This window comes from Cnephaeus nilssonii, assembly GCF_951640355.1.
Source record: "Cnephaeus nilssonii genome assembly, chromosome: 18".
NCBI classification, from domain to species: Eukaryota; Metazoa; Chordata; class Mammalia; order Chiroptera; family Vespertilionidae; genus Cnephaeus; species Cnephaeus nilssonii.
The window spans coordinates 14,638,698-14,657,165 of NC_137089.1; the positions used below are offsets into that span (position 1 = coordinate 14,638,698).

An 18,468-nucleotide genomic window follows, 5' to 3' on the forward strand; every position below is an offset into this window, starting at 1 on the left:
CCTGTGCATTGAGCATCTGTCCCCTGGTGGTCAGTGCATGTCATAGTGAATGGTCGAATGGCCGCTTAGACTTTTTATATATATAATTTCCATACAATAACATACACCTGTTCGAAGTGTGATGTTATCATTTTTATTGCGATATACTTTACATATCATGCAATTCACCTATTTAAAATGTACAATGCATTGATTCTTAGTATATTCACAGAGTTGTGCAGCCATCACCATAATCAACCTTACTATATTTTTATCAACCATGAACATATGCACATTTTTGAATGTTCATAGCAATGGTTCTGTTTAAAAGAAACTTGTTAATTTATAGGGGAATAATAGTTTGTCTCCTCTGAAGGAATTCAGTGATGGGCAACCTTTTGAGCTTGGTGTGTAAAACTTCGCCAAAAAACTGAGCATAACTCGGGTAGTGTGTCACTTTGAGGAAAAAACATTATTTCGCAAATGTTTCATCCTCAGGAGCAGCAAATGTTTCATCCTCGGCATGCGGCCGCGTGTCATCAGAAATGGCTACGCGTGTCAGTGCTGACACGCGTGTCATAGGTTCGCCATCACTGGAATAGGTGAATTTTGGAGACACAGCCAAGTGTATGTACAGATTTCAGGTTAAACATGTTGAAGATTTATGGCATATTTTTTTCTGAAATTGTTCCACTTCCTTAGGTTGAGGTCATTCAAATTTAGCCCTTCTGTCCATTTTTCTGGCCCTTATTATTGGTTCTTGTGCAGGAGTTTCTGAATTTGTCTTCCAGTTTACCCTCCCTGCCATTGAGCACACAGTCATCAGATTGTCCGAGCCCTGTTCTGACCGTGTTATCCCTCTCTCTGAAGTCTGACATCAGCGGCTATCTGTCTGCAGTCTGGCCCAGCCTACCTTCCCAGCATAATATCCCCTTGTCCTCAGCATGATATTCCAGGCAGTCTGGACTGCTCATCATTCTCTGATTGCCTGTTGCTTTTCTACCTCTCCTGGTCTTGACTCATGTGATGCCCTGCGGCAAGAGTATACTTTCTTCCTGTCTGATCACCCTTTCAAAACCATTCCCTTCCTTCGTTACCCAGTTCAGGAGCCATGTGCTTCTTGATTACAGTAGCTGGGAGTGATCCCTTTTTCCTTTATGCTTCTCTGTCTATAGCTTGGTAATCTTAGCTGGCACTTAGCACAGATTGCTTTGCATTTAGTCATTTGTGTATTTTGGTAGCTCTCCAATTCAACTTTAAGCAGTGTGAAGTTAGTGATTTTGTCTTGTATACTTTTGAATTTCATCCAGGGCCTAGTGGCACAACTGGATAAGGGAAAGAACACCAGACTGCAGAGTCAAGACACCACATTTCTAGTCACAAATCCGCCGCTAACTGGTTTTGTGATTAAGTCAACTTATTCTCTTTGTAATTCGATGTCTTTACTTATAAAATGAAGAAATTGACAGGGTGATATCTAGGTGCCTCAGAAGTTTTGGCACTAAGGTTTCTTGTATACGATTGCTTCTTGCAAATGTTGCTGAATCATTACTGTTGCTTGTATTCTGTTTCATCCTAAGTGAAAGCATATAATTGGTGATTGCTCACTAGCTCTCTGCCTCCTCCTTTATTCTTGGTCCTTGCAAATCCATCGCCCAGTTTTTCAGTTTATAATATATGGCTATTTACAGACTGTTTCTCGCTACTTTTTCAGATTAATAAATATGTTTCATGTCTCTTTGAAACTCTATGGTTATTCAGTTGAGTTTTGCATAAAACAAAATTTTGGTCCGTTTTATCCTTAAAACATTATTTAAAGAAGTTAGGACCTACTTGTTTTATATTATATAGATATGTGTAATGGGAACATATATAGTCAGTTTTATGTCTTTTTGTAATGTGTTCATTGTATGGCATGGAATTTGGGTCTTTCTCCTGAAAATTATTGTTGATTTTCTTTTTTCTCCCAAGGGTGGTTAAGAAAGTGGCCCAATATATGGCTGACGTATTGGAGGATAGTAAAGATAAAGTTCAGGAGAACCTGCTGGCAAATGGAGGTAAGCTCATGTCTCATGATTTGATGTTGACTTGTACAGAGTGAATGACTAAGCTACAAAACAAAACAGAGTTCAATGTGTGAAGTATTGGCTTTATAAAGGTGGCTTTGACATCATTGTTGTCATTTGTACTGCATTTGTTGTTTGTTATGAAATACCACTTTAGCGTTTGCTTTATTTTAAATTAGGCTGATTTTTAGTTTTATGTCATTACAATACAAAATAACTCCTTTCCTTTTTTTCTGTATTGCCTACTATAAGATCACTAATGTGACTTTGTTAAATTAACATTTGTTAAGTAGAGCCCCAGGGTGTCATGGGATGGTGAGCCACTGTTCAACAAAAGACCTCAAGGGAAAGTGAAATAGAGAAGTTCATTACTCACAGGTCCTGGAGGAGGTAGGGCCCATGGAGAGGTCAAGGCAGGGTACAGGCCAGAGCATCAGGACACATGCCTTTAATAGGGTCTGTGGGTGGAGTGCTTTGGGATTCCCGGGCTAAGTCCTCATTGGTCAATTGAGACCCAAAAGAGTAGGGTTTTGGTAACTTGGAGAGGGCCTTATCTAAAGGGTACTCAAGGGGAAGGCCCGGGGCAGTGGGGGATCAGGGAGAGTTTAATCAGGAACTTACACTTAGTTGTGACTCTGGAGGCTGTGATTTAGGGCTGTTACTGAGGGAGAGGGTAGTGTAATTTCTAGGCCCCTGCAGGCCACTTGGCCACACAAAAGGGATGCTGAGGCAGCATTATGGAGCAGTGTGGTTAAGACTCTCAGAAGGAGCAGTATTTTGCCCAGCCAGTGTGATTCAATGGTTGAATGTTGACCTATGCACCAATAAGTTGCAGGTTCTTGGGTTCAATTCCTAGTCAGGGCACAAGCCCAGGTTGTGGGCCCGATCCCCAGTGGAGTGTGTGCAGGAGGCAGCTGATCAGTGATTCTAATCATTGATGTTTCTATCTCCTTTCCTCTCAGAAATCAATAAAGACATATTTTAAAAAAAAATTGAGTAAGTATGAGATTCAATCAGATTGCAAGGTAAAATTTTGATTAATTGATGTTAATATAGTTCCACATTTATTTAATCAGAACATTTCAGAAATGATGACATATCTTTACTGCTTTTCCAAATGCCAATTTCAAATATCTGAATGTTTACTGTGTAGCAGACTACAAAAAATTCTATTGCTTCTCCTCAGTAATTAATTTATTTCCTTATTTCAGTTGACTTGGTTACTTATATAACAAGATTTCAGTGGGACATGGCTAAATATCCAATCAAGCAGTCTCTGAAAAATATTTCTGAAATAATTGCCAAGGTAAGATAAAAAAATGGCACAGTAGGACACATCGATTTATAGTCGCTTCATTTATTTTATAAGCATTTAGCTATGGAAGTACTCTTTAGGTTTTTTTGTTTTGTTTTGTTTTGTTTTTATTAAGATATTATATGTGTACATATCTTACCATTGCCCCCCCCACCCCACCCCTCTTTAGGTTTTGACAAGGCAACTTAATTACAGGTGATTGATACAAACAGGAGCTACCCTAACTACAACTTTACTTAAAAAAAAAGAAAAAAAAAAGATGTTAATAAGAATAGCACTTTCATGTGTAGAGTATCCAAGCTGTGTAGTTTACTTATTTACATAGTTAATTTAAATATTGCATCAACAATGATAAAATAAGAAAAGAATCTTTAAATTCTGTAATTATTCCTTATTCACATTTTAAGGGTAACTGAGGTGTTGCAGAACAGGAAAGTGGAGTCTATTAAGGATTTATGAGGCATGTAGATGGCAATGGTCACTTAAGTATGTTTATGTGCAGTACTGATTTAGACGTTAAACTTTATGTGTCCTCTGACGCCTTCTGACAGTCATTATTGCTTCTCTACCCAGAAGGACGCCATGCTCACATACCACATGAATCTGTGTACAGTTTCAGAGAGTTCACAGGTCCTGAAGCCCATCCATGAACTCGCTGAGCTAAAAGCTCCTTTTATATCGCAAAGTCCTGGCGCTGGAGAAAAAAATGTAAAAGTCTTACCTGAAATTATAATGAGGCAAATAGACAAAGAGCTATTTGTCAACATTTTTATGACCTGGCTAGAGTGAAAAGTATGGTTTAAACTACTTGGACAGACTTTTCTTACCCCTCAATGACTTTATTTGTATAGTGTGCTCTATAGTTAAATGTAACTGAATAGATTATCAAAGATTTTAACTAAAGTCATAAAATTCAATGAACATGAGTAGTTTGATAATATAAAATGGTGTTCTTACTATGAGCCTTATTTTTTTTTTATCCTTATCAAGGATTTAGTGTTCTTCTTCCTGATACTATCCTACCTAATAAAAGGGTAATATGTAAATTACCATCACTCCGCTACGCCCATGATTGGGCCAGCGGAAGGCGCAGGGGGCAGGACTCAGGGTGGCCGGGGTAGCCGATTGGGCCAGCGGGACGCTGAGCTTGTGTCGCCAGCGGAGGCGCGAGCTCAGCGTCTGCGCCATGGCTGTGCTGCGGCACAGAAGGGGCCTCTGGGGCAGCGAGCTCACGTCCCGCCGCGGACCATCAAAAGCGGGGGAGCTGGGTGCCTGTCTGCTCCGGCACCAGGCCTTTCAGAAACCTCCGGCTCGGTGGAGGCTTCTGAAAGGCCTGGTGCCGGAGCAGACAGGCACCTAGCTCCCCCGCGATTGAAAGCGAAAGCGTGTAGGGGACCCTACACGTGCATGATTCAATCCTGCACTGGGCCTCTAGTATTATATAGATGAGGAAACAGGCTCAGAGAAAGTGAAGGGACTTACCCAGTACACAAAGCTAATAATGCTAGAGTTGAGTTGAAACTAGTCTTTCAAATACTGTCAGGATTGCTGAGTGGTCGAAGGCCTCAGACTCAAGGTGCTCAAATGTGAAATCTACTGCTTTGCGTTTTCTCCCTAAAGTATTAGTAGTTTTAGTCATCTCTTTGAAAAATCAGCTTTTATAAAATTTATAAGCAAATTTAACTACAATTCAGATTATATTGAGAAAACATTTTGTGTAATGATAGTAATAATAGAGTTGTGAACAATAAAACTTCAATTTAGTTCCTTTGGGAATTAATCCTTCAGCTGTATAAATTGAGGCCTTTTAATTAGTAATCTCTAAACTTGGTGGCCTAGATTCCATTTAGGTTTAAGAAGTAATACAGTAAATAATTAAAATACATGTGGACTAAAACACTAACTTTAGTAGAAAAGATTCATATGGAAATTACCATGGTTATTAAAAATAAATAGGTTATTTTATAAAATGACCTTATGAAGATGTGCTTTTAAAATAGAATATTTTTACATCAGGAACTAATTGTGTGTTTTTTAAAGTTAGTGTTTAAGTACAGCTACCGGTACTTTAATTGTATTAATAGAGGTGGATTTAGGAAAATCTTGCCTATTTTATTTATTTTTTATTGATTTTATTTTTATCTTTTAATTAAATCTTTATTGTTGAAAGTATTACATGTGTCCCCTTTTTTCTCCCATTGACCCCTTATAAGCCACCCCTGCCCCTCCCCCCTATCCTAGGCCTCCACCACCCTGTTGTCTGTGTCCATGGGTTATGCATACATGCATACAAGTTCTTTGGTTCACTTCTCACCCACCCACCCACCCTCTCTCTGAGATTCGACAGTCTGTTCCATGTTTCTTTGTCTCTGGGCCTATTTTATTTTTAAAGGGAGTGACTCAGATCGACAATGACCTGAAATCTCGAGCATCTGCATATAATAACCTGAAAGGGAATCTTCAGAATTTGGAACGAAAGAATGCGTAAGCATATCAAGTATTTGTGAATATTAAGAATTAGAGAAGCACTCTAGCATACACTGAATGAGATATTGTTGGGGTTTAGTAAAGTTCCAGCTGTTTCTATAATCATAGTGGTATTTTTTCACTTCATGGAGAAAAGTGTATTAATTGAGTCTAGTCAAAACAGATGTGAGGCTGATTTATTATACTTGTTTCATAAATAACACCTGTGAGTGCTGCTCAAGCGATCAGCCCTGGTGTATGCATTTAGTAGAGAAATGTCTAAAATTAATTGTTTTAAATCAAATCATAGTTTAATTGCACAATCTGCTTAAAAGAATTCTATAGAGGAATTCTTTTATAATCCAATATTCGTTCTTTATTTGTTTTCCAAGTTTAGGTGTTTTACACATTAGGTTTTCTTAAAATCGAATACACTTCTTTTGGTTGATCTCCTTGTAGCATGACTATTACAAGTGTAGCTTTAAGCACTTAACTGTTGAAGTTAAGCATTTATATCCCAGAGGAAAAGTTGGTTGGTACATATACTGTCAGTGGTGCAAACAGGCAAGACATTTTCATTGTGAAAGGATCAGTACTGGGACACTAAATGAAGACCGATTGGGAGAGTTGATTGCTGGGTTAACTAACCAAAATTGCCTGGTATCAAAGGATACCCAGGGAGAGGGAGGAAAACCCAGGTGTGCCTAGATGATATAATTTCATAATTATGATGAAATAGACTTTAGTGGCTATCTAATGAATAACACTTTCCCAGTCAAGATATTATAAATGTAATCAACAAAAGACCCAAGTTTCAATAATGAAGGCAAACACGAAGGTAGACACTAGAGACAGATTTTGATAAATGTTGCCATTTCCTTCATTGCAGGGGTGAGAAATAGCTAAATTTTGATGACTTATAAAGTAAAAATGCTAACTAGACTAATGCCTCTCTTGAGATGTCTTTATAGTGTATGTGAATATAATTAGCTTGCTGTTTCTTTACTTGTGTTATGGGAGCGCGTAATTATTAGCCTAATGATTTTTTTCTTCTTTCTCAGAGGAAGTTTGCTAACTAGAAGTCTCTCAGAAATTGTGAAGAAGGATGACTTTGTTCTTGATTCAGAGTATCTCATCACGTTACTAGTTGTAGTTCCCAAGTATGTTTTTTTATTAAAAAGGTTTTTTTACCTGTTAAAATACAAGAAAAATGTTTGTATCTGACATTTAATTTGAAGTTTTCCATAAAATCCAAGTGTAAAGGAACTCTTACCTGTCATTCATTCTGTCAACTAGCATACCCATGTGGCACAGACAGTAGAATTTAAATTTAGTTCATAACTTGAGACTTCAATTATAAATTGAGATTCCATATCTAATTTAGCAGCTTAATAGAGTTGGCTCATTAAAAGTTAAGTAATGTTAAATTATTTGATTTAGAAAATAGATTTCAATTTTTCAACATACAAAGCTCTTTATATGTGTTTTTTGAAAATGTTTTATGATTGGCTAGGATGAATTAGACCACGTAAGAAGCAAAGGATGGCCCTGGCCCAGGCTCCATTGGTTGGAGCGTCATTCCATGCTCTGGGAGGTCGTGGGTGTGATCTCTGGTCAGAGCACATACCTAGGTTGGGGGTTCAGTCCCCAGTTGGGGCACCTTTGGGAGGCAGTGTATTGATGTGCTTCTCTCACATCAGTGTTTCTTCCTTACCCCCTCCTTTCTTCCCTCTCTAAAATAAATAAATAAATAAATAAATAAATAAATAAATAAATAAATAAAGAAGCAAAGGATGGAATAGATCGGAGCTTAGAAAATTTTTTTTTCTGTAAAGGGCCAGAGAGTAAATATTTTAGGCTTTGCAAGCCATATGGTCTCTGTTATAACTAGTCAACTCTGCCACACCAACTTGGTGGTTTTAACCGAAAGTTGCCATATACACAGTATGTACACAAATGGATGTGGCTGTGGGTTTTTTTTAATCCTCACCCAAGGAGTGAGGATATTTTTCCCATTGATTTTTAGAGAGAGTGAAAGGGAGAGGAAGAGAGAGAGAGTGAGAAACATCCACGTGAGAGAGATGCATGAGAGAGACTCATCCATCCCACTCTCACCCCTACCTGGGCTGGGGATTGAACTTGTAACCGAGCTATGTGCCCTTGACCAGGAATTGAATCCAAGACCCTTTGGTCCAAGGGCCAACACTTTAACCACTGGGCCAAACCAGCCAGGGCTGTGGCTGTGTTTTAATAAAACTTTATTTATAAAACAGGCACAGGCTGTGGGCATAGTTTGCTGGATTAGATAACTCTTTGAAATCTTTTTTGTTAATCCTAACCTGAGGACATGTTTTCCATTGCTTTTTATAGAGTGGAAGGGAGAGAGGGAGAAAGAGAGAAACATGGATGTAAGAGAGACACATCAATTGGTTGCCTCCCACACACACCTGCACCTGGACCAGGGCTGGGGATCAGACCTGCAACCCAGGTACCTGCCCTTGACTGGGAATCGAACTTGTGACCCTTCGGTGCCCAAGTGGGCAATCTAACCACTGAGCAACACTGGCCAAAGCTATTTTCCCCCCTTTACTGAAGACTGTATTATTCTTTGCCTATGGATAAGAGCTTAAAACTAAGAGTTTGGGTCCTGGCTGGTGTAGCTAAGCAGTTTGAGCATTGGCCTGAGCACTGAAGGGTGCCAGGTTCAATTCCCTGGTCAAGAGTTGCAGGTTCCAGAGCTCATGTGGGAGGCAACCAATTGGTGTGTCTCTCACATTGATGTTTCTCTCTCTCTCCCCTTCCCTCACTCCTTTCCCTTCTCTCAGAAAAGCAATGGAAAAAATATCCTCGAGTCAGGATTAACAACAGCAACAAAATTAAAATAAAAGGAAGGCTAATTACCTAGTTTAAAAAAACACACAACACAGAAACTAAGGGCTCCAGAAGTTATATTTTGTGTGTGAGTTATGTAACTCATCCCTGCTGTACTGGAACACTGATTATTTATTGTCAATTTCTGTGTATTTGTGTTTTTATAATATATAGGAAAATACCTTTGCCCAGATAAAAGATTGGTCTCATTTAACCTTTATTTGAAATTGGTGTTTAAAGCCAGAGGTTTTCATAGTTTTCTGTACACTGTAATTGAAACATAGAACATAAGCACCTTAAACAGTGAATTATTTTCTGTCCTGGTCTACAAACACTGAAGTTCTTTATTTTAAATTACAGACACAATTGTCACTCCCCACACCCCCAAAAGCCAGTGTTCTTTAGAGAAGGGTGTTGCACAATTCGCTGTGGCAGCATAGTTTGCTGTCCCTTTATTTACTGAACACTTCCTGGTACTCTGTGCTTTCAGTAAATATAATTTCTTCCAGCCTTTCTTAATGGCCCTGAAAAGAAATGATCACGGTTTGTCATGCATGGCCTTTTTCTTTCTTTTTTAAAAATGAGGTAATAGACTTCAACCCTAAAGTTTGAAAGTAGTTGAAAATCTATACTTTGCCTTACTTCCTTTCTAAACTTAGTCCAGGGCTGTGTCTGCTTTGCAGTAGTTCCTGGATGCAATGTAGTTCCCGTTTCACTCAGCAAGTGTGTTTGAAATTCACTCTCAGTAGGATACTTGAAGATTTTATTAAATAGGTTTGACCTATACTTACTGTAGCCACATTTCCTGTTTGTCCCATCCTTTTTCTCTACCTGGGTATGGCAGGAGGTAGGACTTGTTTTCCCTCAGTACTTACTGCACCTTTCCTGCAGGTTAAACCACAATGACTGGATGAAGCAGTATGAAACGCTAGCCGAGATGGTCGTTCCCAGGTCTAGCAAGTAAGTCGGAGTCTTTGTAAAACCTGTTTCTTTCCTAGAATTCCTTTTACAGTTTGGATGTTGGGTTAGGAAATACCTTTATGTCTTTCCTTTATGGTAAATTATATTTTAGAGTCATCTTTTTCACCTTATCAAGGAGTTATATTAACTCCAGCTATCATACTTTTAGACCTGGGATTGCACAGTCTGGTTGACCTGCTCATGTTTACTGGTATAGACATTTGAGGCCACAGAAGTGAGGTGGTTTGTCCAGAGTCACACATCTGTTAATGCAGGGCCGGCACTAGAACCCAGGTCTTTTGCTACCTTCTAAAAATTCTTTTTAAAAATTTTTTATTTATTTTATTTTTAAATATATTTCTTTATTGATTTCAGAGAGGAAGGGAGAAGGAGAGATAGAAACATCAATGATGAGAGAGAATCACTGGTCAGCTGCCTCCTGCATGCCCCCTACTGGGGATCGAGCCTGCAACCCAGGCATGTGCCCTTGGCTGGAATCGAACCTGGAACCCTTCAGTCTGCAGGTTGATGCTCTATCCACTGAGCCAAGCTGGCTAGGGCAAAATTTTTTATTTTTTTAAAATATATTTTTAGTGCTTTTAGAGAGGAAGGGAGGGGAAGAGATAAAAACATCAATGATGATAGAGAATTGTTGATAGGCTGCCTCCTGCACAGCCCACACTGGGAATCAAGCCCGCAACCTGGGCATTTGCCCTGACCAGGAATCAAACCATAACCTCCTGGTTCATAGGTCGACACTTAACCACTGAGCCACGCCAGCTGGGTCAGATGTTGATTTTTTGAGACCTAAACCACAAGCCAGTGTTCATCATGAAATATTCTTTTGGAGGGAGCATGGTGAGGGAGGGGGGCTCTCCCTTTCACTCACACCAGCCCTTCCCTTGGTAAACTGAAGACTCATGTGTCTTGACACTAGTTTTCCACTAAAGCTCTTTGTCCTGACAGATCACACCTCTTATACCTCTGTGCTCTGTAGGGCATTAAAGCCATAGGGGCTGACTTTGTCTGGGAGGCAGGGGAGGGAGGAGAAGAAGGACCCCGTACATACGGTATGTCCCCCCAAGTTGTACATATGCCAAGCCTGGGTTCCAGGGGAGTAGTGTGTAGGCTAGTTAAGTAAGCCCTAATTTATTCTAAAGGAAGGACTGTAAAATACTGCTTTAGAGCCTGGCTGGCGTGGCTAAGTGGTTGCGCATCGACCTATGAACCAGGAGGTCACTGGTTTGATTACCAGTCAGGGGACAAGCCTGGCTTGTGGGCTCGATCCCCAGTGTGGGGTGTGCAAGGAGGCAGCCTATCAATGATTCTCTCTCATCACTGATGTTTCTCTCTCTATCCCTCTCCCTTCTCTGAAATCAGTAAAAAAAGATAAAAACAAACAAAACACCAAATAAATAATCTTACTTTAGAGATGTCCACCTTTTAAAAGTCACTATAGTAGTTTCAAGGGAAAAGTGTCAGGCAGTTTACAGGTTAGCCCAGGCAATACCAGTCTTCTGAACGGCCTGCAAGTGCTCATGACCACCTGAGAGTCCCAGCCCTTCCTCACCCAGTGAAGACGTCTGTTGTACTCTGTTTCTCAGCTCAGAAGTCATTTGGAATCACTGACTTGAAAACTTACTGTCTAAATGTAGTCAAGAGCAGAGCAGCGGTGCAGCCAGCACTGGGACGAGGGTGGAAGGTCAGTCCCTGTGGGGAGACAGGCTTTAGTGGGTTAGTCTGGAATCCTGTCCGCTGTTTAGGAAAGGTCTCTGTGGCTCGATGCTGGGTGTTTTGGTTATCATAATAACTAACATTTTGGAGTAATGACGATGTGCTAGTCATTGTTCTAAGTGCTTTATTTTTAACTCAGTTATAAGTAGTAATGCTTGTGGCTTTTTGGCATGATACTTGGGAGGAGTGAAGATGCAAGTGGAATTCTGAGGTAGAAGAATAGATTGAAAAATACTATCTCAAACCTGAAAGAAACATTCATTTAAAAATGCATGAAATCTAGACTCGTATGGTTCAGTGGTTGAGTGTCAACCTAGGAACCAGGAGGTCACGGTTCCATTCCCGGTCAGGGCACATGCCTGGTTTGGGGGCTTGATCCCCCAGTAAGGGGGCAGAGGGGTACAGGAGGCAGCCAATCGGTGATTCTCTCTCATCATTGATGTTTCTCCCCCTCTCCCTTCCTCTCTAAAATCAATAAAAATATATTTAAAAATGCATAAAATCTAGCTATTTGCAAAATATTCTACCTAAAGTCTTCAAGTATTGGACAATTTGAACTATTGCCATTATTGTGTTTTATGTGCATGGATGTGTATAAACGCCATGTCAGTATGACAGCCAAGAAAGTGGAGGCCGGGCTGCTGTTCTGCTTCTTGTGTAAAATAAAAGCAGTTCAGAAAGAGGTACTTAGCATTTGTGCTTTCAGAATTACCACTTTCCTCTTTGTCTGTCTGCTTTTGCTTGTTAAGGTGATTTGAAAGGGTCAGGTCCCTGGTTCACCTCTGCCTCTGTTGTTAGAAACAAACTCATTGCTGCTTCATAGAGCTTTTAATTCAAGGAGCGAGAGCTCCAGATGGGGCACAGGAGCCTCGCTCGGAAGACCTAGAAAAGACCCACTAGCCACTGTGCAGAGGACTCTCTCTTGTTTCGGGACAGAGATCACTTTTTGAAGAAAGTCAGGGAAGATGTCTTGACAATGAAGCAGGCAGGTGGACTGGAAGCAGTGCAGATGGCAGGTCTTTTCAGTGACGTCCCTGAGAGCTGTGACTGGGTGGACGGGCTGACCTCTCTGGGATCTAAAGCAGGGGTGGGGAACCTTTTTCAGCCAAGGCCCATTTGGATATTTATAACATCATTCACGGGCCATACAAAATTATCAACTTAAAGATTAGCCTGCTATACTAGTATTTGGTCAAACATTTAATTAACCCCCCTCTAATGTCTTGGCAGGGCCAGGCCAAATGATTCCCACTGGCCAGATGTTCCCCACCCCTGTTCTAAAGCCTAACATGGCCCGACCGGCATGGCTCAGTGGTTGAGCATGGACCTATGAACCAGGAGGTCACGGTTTGATTCCAGGTCAGGGCACATGCTCAGGTTGTGGGTTCAATCCTCAGTGGGGGCGTGCCTATCAATGATTCTCTCTGCCTCCCTTCCTCTCTGAAATCAGTAAAAATAAAAAAAATTAAAATTAAAAAAAGCCTAACATGGAGCCCTGAGATGCATAAAAGTGTGTTTTTTCAGAGGTTATTTAGACGTCTGTGTTAGTTTTTGATCTAGAGTGTGCTGGGAGAAAAGGAGAGAACTGAGGTGGGAGGTTCGGGCAGTACAGAGGGTGGGCCAGGCCCCAGGGGATTGGGCTGGCCTGGAGAGAGAATTAGGTTTCCAGAAGAGAAGAGGATGCAGCAAGGAAGCAAAGAGACTCTGGAAACAACCCAGCTGCTGTTGGCCAGCCTGACACTGATGTGGATTGAACAGCATGGTTCTTAGAATGTGGGTGCTCTCCTTGAGTTACTGTTTAATATCGTTTAGGATGCAGTAAGTGTAATACAGGGCTATTATGGTGAGTAAAAACGTCCAAGACTCGATGTCCTCAGTGTTTGAGGCAATACAGATGGATAGCATTGAGATGGTTTGGGAGGGCTCTTCATCCTCCTCCTCCAATGTTTCTGAATTCTGTCTTCACTATTAAAGAGAACAAATCAACATAAGTTTTACTCGGACTTTGTCTTCTTCCCATAGTGTGCTCTCAGAGGACCAAGACAGTTACCTTTGTAATGTCACCTTGTTTAGGAAGGCAGTTGATGACTTCAGACACAAAGCCAGGGAAAACAAGTAAGATTATTACTTTTTCTGTTTGTTTTTTTATCTTGTTGAATCACCTATACACCAGTGTGGACAATTTTGTTTCCCCCCTCCCCACGTTTAGATTCATTGTTCGTGATTTCCAGTATAATGAAGAGGAGATGAAAGCAGATAAAGAAGAGATGAACAGGCTTTCTACTGACAAGAAGAAGCAATTTGTGTGTATTCTTAACATTTAGCATTAGCCATGTTAAGCAGAAGAAAATCTGATGTTGCTTTTATTTGTTTTAAAAGGAAGCAAAACTCGATGTCGAGTGTGACTCGACACGGTTAGCATTAGAATAAAGGAATAGAGAAAAAAGCAAGCGAGTGCAAAGGGTTAAAAGGAAGCAAAACTCCTATTTTGCTTTTAATACATTTGATTTTAAGTATTTTTTCTATTAAATAATCAGAATGAATTTTCTCTAAAGCTGAGATTTGTGAGTAGTTGTCTTAAAATACATACCTAAAATTAATTACTCCTTTTAGTCCATATCAGATATTAATTTTAAATGCAGTGTTTTGGTTAGAACCTCTGTGGTGGAAGTATTATTTAAGTAGTAGCTTTCTCTTTCCAGTAGTAAGACTTTTTCTTTTTTTTGAGGCAAATTTTTTTACTGAAGCAATTTATTGAAACTATTGGAGAATTATTATGTTCTAGGCAAAATGGGAACAGGAATGGATTTGGTGTCCACTTTCTTGCCATCTTCAAATATCGGACTATTGTGAAGACCAAAAGATTGTGTGGAAGGGGAGACGTGACTAGTGAAAAGGTGTTTCTCTTGTAATGAAAGAGAAAAGAAAAGCAAGTTTCACTTTATAAACCATATTATCTTAGTTGAGAGAAAACTAACCCTAACCAAGTAATATCTAATAAAGCCAGTGGGTTCATCTAATTCCTACTTGCCATTTTCAAGACCAGATTTGTGGTAATTTTTTTCCTCTTTTATAGGGACCACTTGTGCGGTGGCTGAAAGTGAATTTCAGTGAAGCATTTATTGCGTGGATTCATGTGAAAGCATTGAGGGTTTTTGTAGAGTCTGTTTTAAGGTAAAGAAAGTTAATTGAGAAATTTGGATCTGAAGAGCTTATAGAAGCCTTTGTATTGGACCCCTTTATTATAACACACAGTCCAGTAATAGGAAATTGACTTGTAGAAACCAAAGGGCCAATCGTGAGGAGAGGCTGTCAGTGTCACCCAGCTTATTGCATGCGTGTGAGTCATGTCCCTTAACACTGGGTTAGGACAAGAGCTCCCTGCTGCTGTACTCTCAGGTTCTCTTCTCATGTATTTAAGCTAAATGTATATCATACAATATTAGCCAATATTTGTTTAAAAGAGATTTTTCAGATATTTACATGTTATACACATATACTAATGACTTATTTGAAATCATTGTTTCATTTAACCTATAATATTTAATATCCTAATATATAAAAACCCTGGGTCCACCACAACCAGAGGCTCGACCAACTGGAAGTCAGTCCTGCAGTCAGCACTGGGTTGCCGTGGCAACCCAGCACTGACTGCTGAGGGGGCTTCGAATCAGGCCCAGAAAGAGGCCTGAAGAGAGAAGCAGGGTCTGATCCCTAGCCTCTGTGGCAGCTGTTGATCAGCACTTGCCTCTCTTTCTCTTCGGGCCGGGCCAGCAGCCACACCTCCATTTCTCTCCAGGCCTCTACCAGGGCTGCTGATCAGCCCCACCTTTCTAATCAGGCCCCGTTGATAGGCCCAGAGACGCTGACTGGTATAGAAATCGACCAATCAGAACTAAATCTGGGTAAAGTGTGAGGAGCCAATGGCTGCCTAGGAGGTGGAGCTTTTGATGCTGACTGGCATAGAAACTGACCAATCAGAACCAAATCTGGGTCAACTGTGAGGAGCCAATGGCTGCCTAGGAGGTGGAGCTTTTGATGCTGACTGGCATAGAAACTGACCAATCAGAACCAAATCTGGGTCAACTGTGAGGAGCCAATGGCTGCCTCGGAGGCGGAGATTTTAACGCCGACTGGCATAGAAACTGACCAATCAGAACCAAATTGGCCAGCAGAGGAGGGCATTTGGGGGCGAGATCAGGCCTGCAGGAGAGGTTAGTTGGGGGCAAGATCAGGCTGGCAGGGGAGGGCAATTGGGGGTGAGATCAGGCCGGCAGGGGAGGGCAGTTGGGGGCGAGATCAGGCCGGCAGGGGAGCAGTTAGGTGTTAATCAGGCTGGCAAGGGAGTGGTTAGAGGGTGATCAGGCTGGCAGGCAGGAGAGCGGTTAGGAGCCAGCAGTCGCGGATTGAAAGGGATGTCCGGATTGAGAGGGATGTCCGACTGTCAGCAGTCAGACATCCCCCGAGGGGTCCCAGATTGGAGAGGGTTCAGGCTGGGCTAAGAGACACCCCCTCCAGTGCATGAATTTCGTGTACTGGGCCTCTAGTTTTGACATAAAATCTAAACCATCTTGTGATCCTCTGTACATGTTACTCATATTAGAAATTGTTACAGACTTACCTGCAGCTATGCTATTTTAAAATTACTTTGAATTTTCAAAGTAGAAGTGGGTAATCTCATATTGTTTATCTTGTAAGTATTTACTAAGTTTACACATTATCACTATATTATTCATAGGTTCCCTTAAAAATTGAAGAGTCATTAAAGTAATTCCTAATAGATAATTGGCTTTCATTTTAGAGAAAAATACCTAGTGGACAATGAGGACCAGAGAAGGCTTGAGTTTCTATGTATATTAGTTGAACTTGTAAAAAGGAGGTACCATCTCCCCATTAGCTGTGGTTAAAGAAGAGTATGAAAATATTTGCTTTCACAATAAAGTCTGTGTGTGTGCTTGTGTTACATACTATATTTTTGCTTCCTTATAAGGTATGGCTTGCCAGTGAACTTCCAAGCAATGCTACTTCAGCCCAATAAGAAAACAATGAAGAAACTAAGAGAAGTATTATATGAATTGTATAAACATCTAGATAGCAGTGCAGCAGCTATCATTGATGTAAGTACTCATTAGATAGCCTTGGAGAATAAGAACTGGAATGAATTTCAGAAAAAATTGGAAAAGATAGACAGAAAAGGAATAGTGAAATCATGATACCCATTTTTTAAAAGTTATTTCTAAGTACTTTTGAGATTCTCAGTTAATTGTTTGATAAACATAGCCAGTAATTTACCTTGTTTATCCTGTTTTATGCTAGTTAGAGCTGGGATTTCTAAAAGCCAGTCATTATCTTTCTTTAAACCAGATGTTCATAGTTGCAGAAATACAGAACCAACCAGTGATACTAGTTATTTACAAAAATTATAAATTTCAGAGAAGAAAATAAGTAGTAGTTATTTTAACTTTATTTGGTAGAAGTAATGAGTTAATAGATGAGCATTGTAAAGCAAATTGTTTTTCTAAAATAGTATGTGTTCATATCGTTCAAACAGAAAATAAAGCATATGTGTTTTTTGTCATTGTTGTTTAAAATTGTAGTGGGCTTTTATATATTTTTTTCAAATATCTTGATTTTTTTCCTCTTTAGGATGGTAAATCTCACATGTGTACTAGTTAGAACCTATGAAAAATCACGGTTTTTTTTTATAGAAGCAAGTGCAAGAAATGACCTTCTGCATTTTCATGGAATTGTCAATAAAATAGAAGGTCTAAATATTTGCTACATAATTTCCTAAATTCTTCCAATACTTTATTTTCTTTTATCCTGTAAATTCAATACTCCAAGCCTGAGATTTAAAAGTAACTTTTTACAGTGCACATAAAAAGGGATGGCAGGGTCAGGTAGTCAGTCACACAGGCTTTGGGGTCAGAGCAGGCTTGAAGTTTGGCCTAACTGCGCTGCCTTTCCGAGGGCAAGTCAACTTCCTGAGGTGGTTTCCTCATTTGCAAAATGGAGGTGATAATGCCTACCTCAAATTAAATTAGCAGAAATGCAAAACCTTAGTCCAGAGGAGGTGTTTAATAGAAGGTACATGGTAATACTTGACTTCTTTGCTTGCTTTTTCTGTAAATACATAATCGAGCAATTTGTCTGATTTCCATAGGCGCCTATGGATATCCCCGGCTTAAACCTGAGCCAGCAGGAATACTACCCCTATGTCTATTACAAGATCGACTGCAACTTGCTGGAATTCAAGTGAACAGAGCTCCTCCCACAGCCCTTCCTTGTGTGGGTGTGTGCTCACAGGAACAGGCTGAAGGATGGCAGTGCTTTTAACCCTATCACCCTGGCTTGCTTCTGACCCCTCTTCCTAGGTGAATTCTCCCATCGTGGTCCATTTCCAAACATTTTCTTTGAAAAGAAAAGTGTATGTCTTGTTTCTTTTTATTGATCAGGTCTGTAAATGTGTACTGAAAAAATCAGAGTCTATTTATAAATAGAATAGTTTATTTAAAGAGGTCTTTCCTCATCCATGTTGTGATATGCGTAATTCCATTTGTTACTGTTGTGCACAAAAGCCTTGTTTACAAGGGAATGGTGTAAACATTTATACCATTTTGCTCACTATATTTAGTAGACATAACTGTTTAATAGTTACTGAATCGTGATGTAAAGAAATGTGACAATATTCAGGTATGTGCTTTCTCAATGTTTCAAATGAAATCTCTGAGCTTTGTTGACATCCACAGGAGAGAATAAAATGACCTGTGCAAAGGTGTATGTGGTGTGCGTCCCTTCAGATTACAGTTCAGCTTCAGAGTTGAATGAATGGGATCATAGCTCACTTGCTATGCCACTTTCAGGATGGGCATTTACATTTGGACACTAGACTCATGGTTCTCAAATCATTAGGAAGTAGGGCCAATTTTGAATAAAGTATAGCAAAACTATGCAGCTTTAGTCACTTGTTTTGTCTAAGTATTTTACACATTTTAAAGATCGATAATTATAAAAGCCTTTATTTTGACATTTATGACCTAGTCTGAAGATAGAAGCATTGCTAGCCTTAGTGCACGA

The 18,468-nt window shown here is 40.0% G+C and overlaps 1 protein-coding gene across 1 annotated transcript in view; it reads left to right on the forward strand.

Moving 5' to 3' along the window:
* ATP6V1C1 (ATPase H+ transporting V1 subunit C1) overlaps positions 1-18,169 on the forward strand; it is a 37,888-nt gene extending 19,719 nt beyond the window's left edge. The window contains exons 4-13 of the mRNA XM_079795978.1: positions 1,951-2,036; positions 3,257-3,351; positions 5,753-5,844; positions 6,888-6,986; positions 9,589-9,657; positions 13,414-13,506; positions 13,601-13,694; positions 14,468-14,565; positions 16,382-16,508; positions 17,555-18,169. Of these exons, the coding sequence (XP_079652104.1) occupies positions 1,951-2,036; positions 3,257-3,351; positions 5,753-5,844; positions 6,888-6,986; positions 9,589-9,657; positions 13,414-13,506; positions 13,601-13,694; positions 14,468-14,565; positions 16,382-16,508; positions 17,555-17,650 (949 nt within the window). The 3' untranslated portion in view covers positions 17,651-18,169. The remainder of the gene's footprint in view (positions 1-1,950; positions 2,037-3,256; positions 3,352-5,752; positions 5,845-6,887; positions 6,987-9,588; positions 9,658-13,413; positions 13,507-13,600; positions 13,695-14,467; positions 14,566-16,381; positions 16,509-17,554) is intronic.
* The last annotated feature ends 299 nt before the right edge of the window (positions 18,170-18,468 follow it).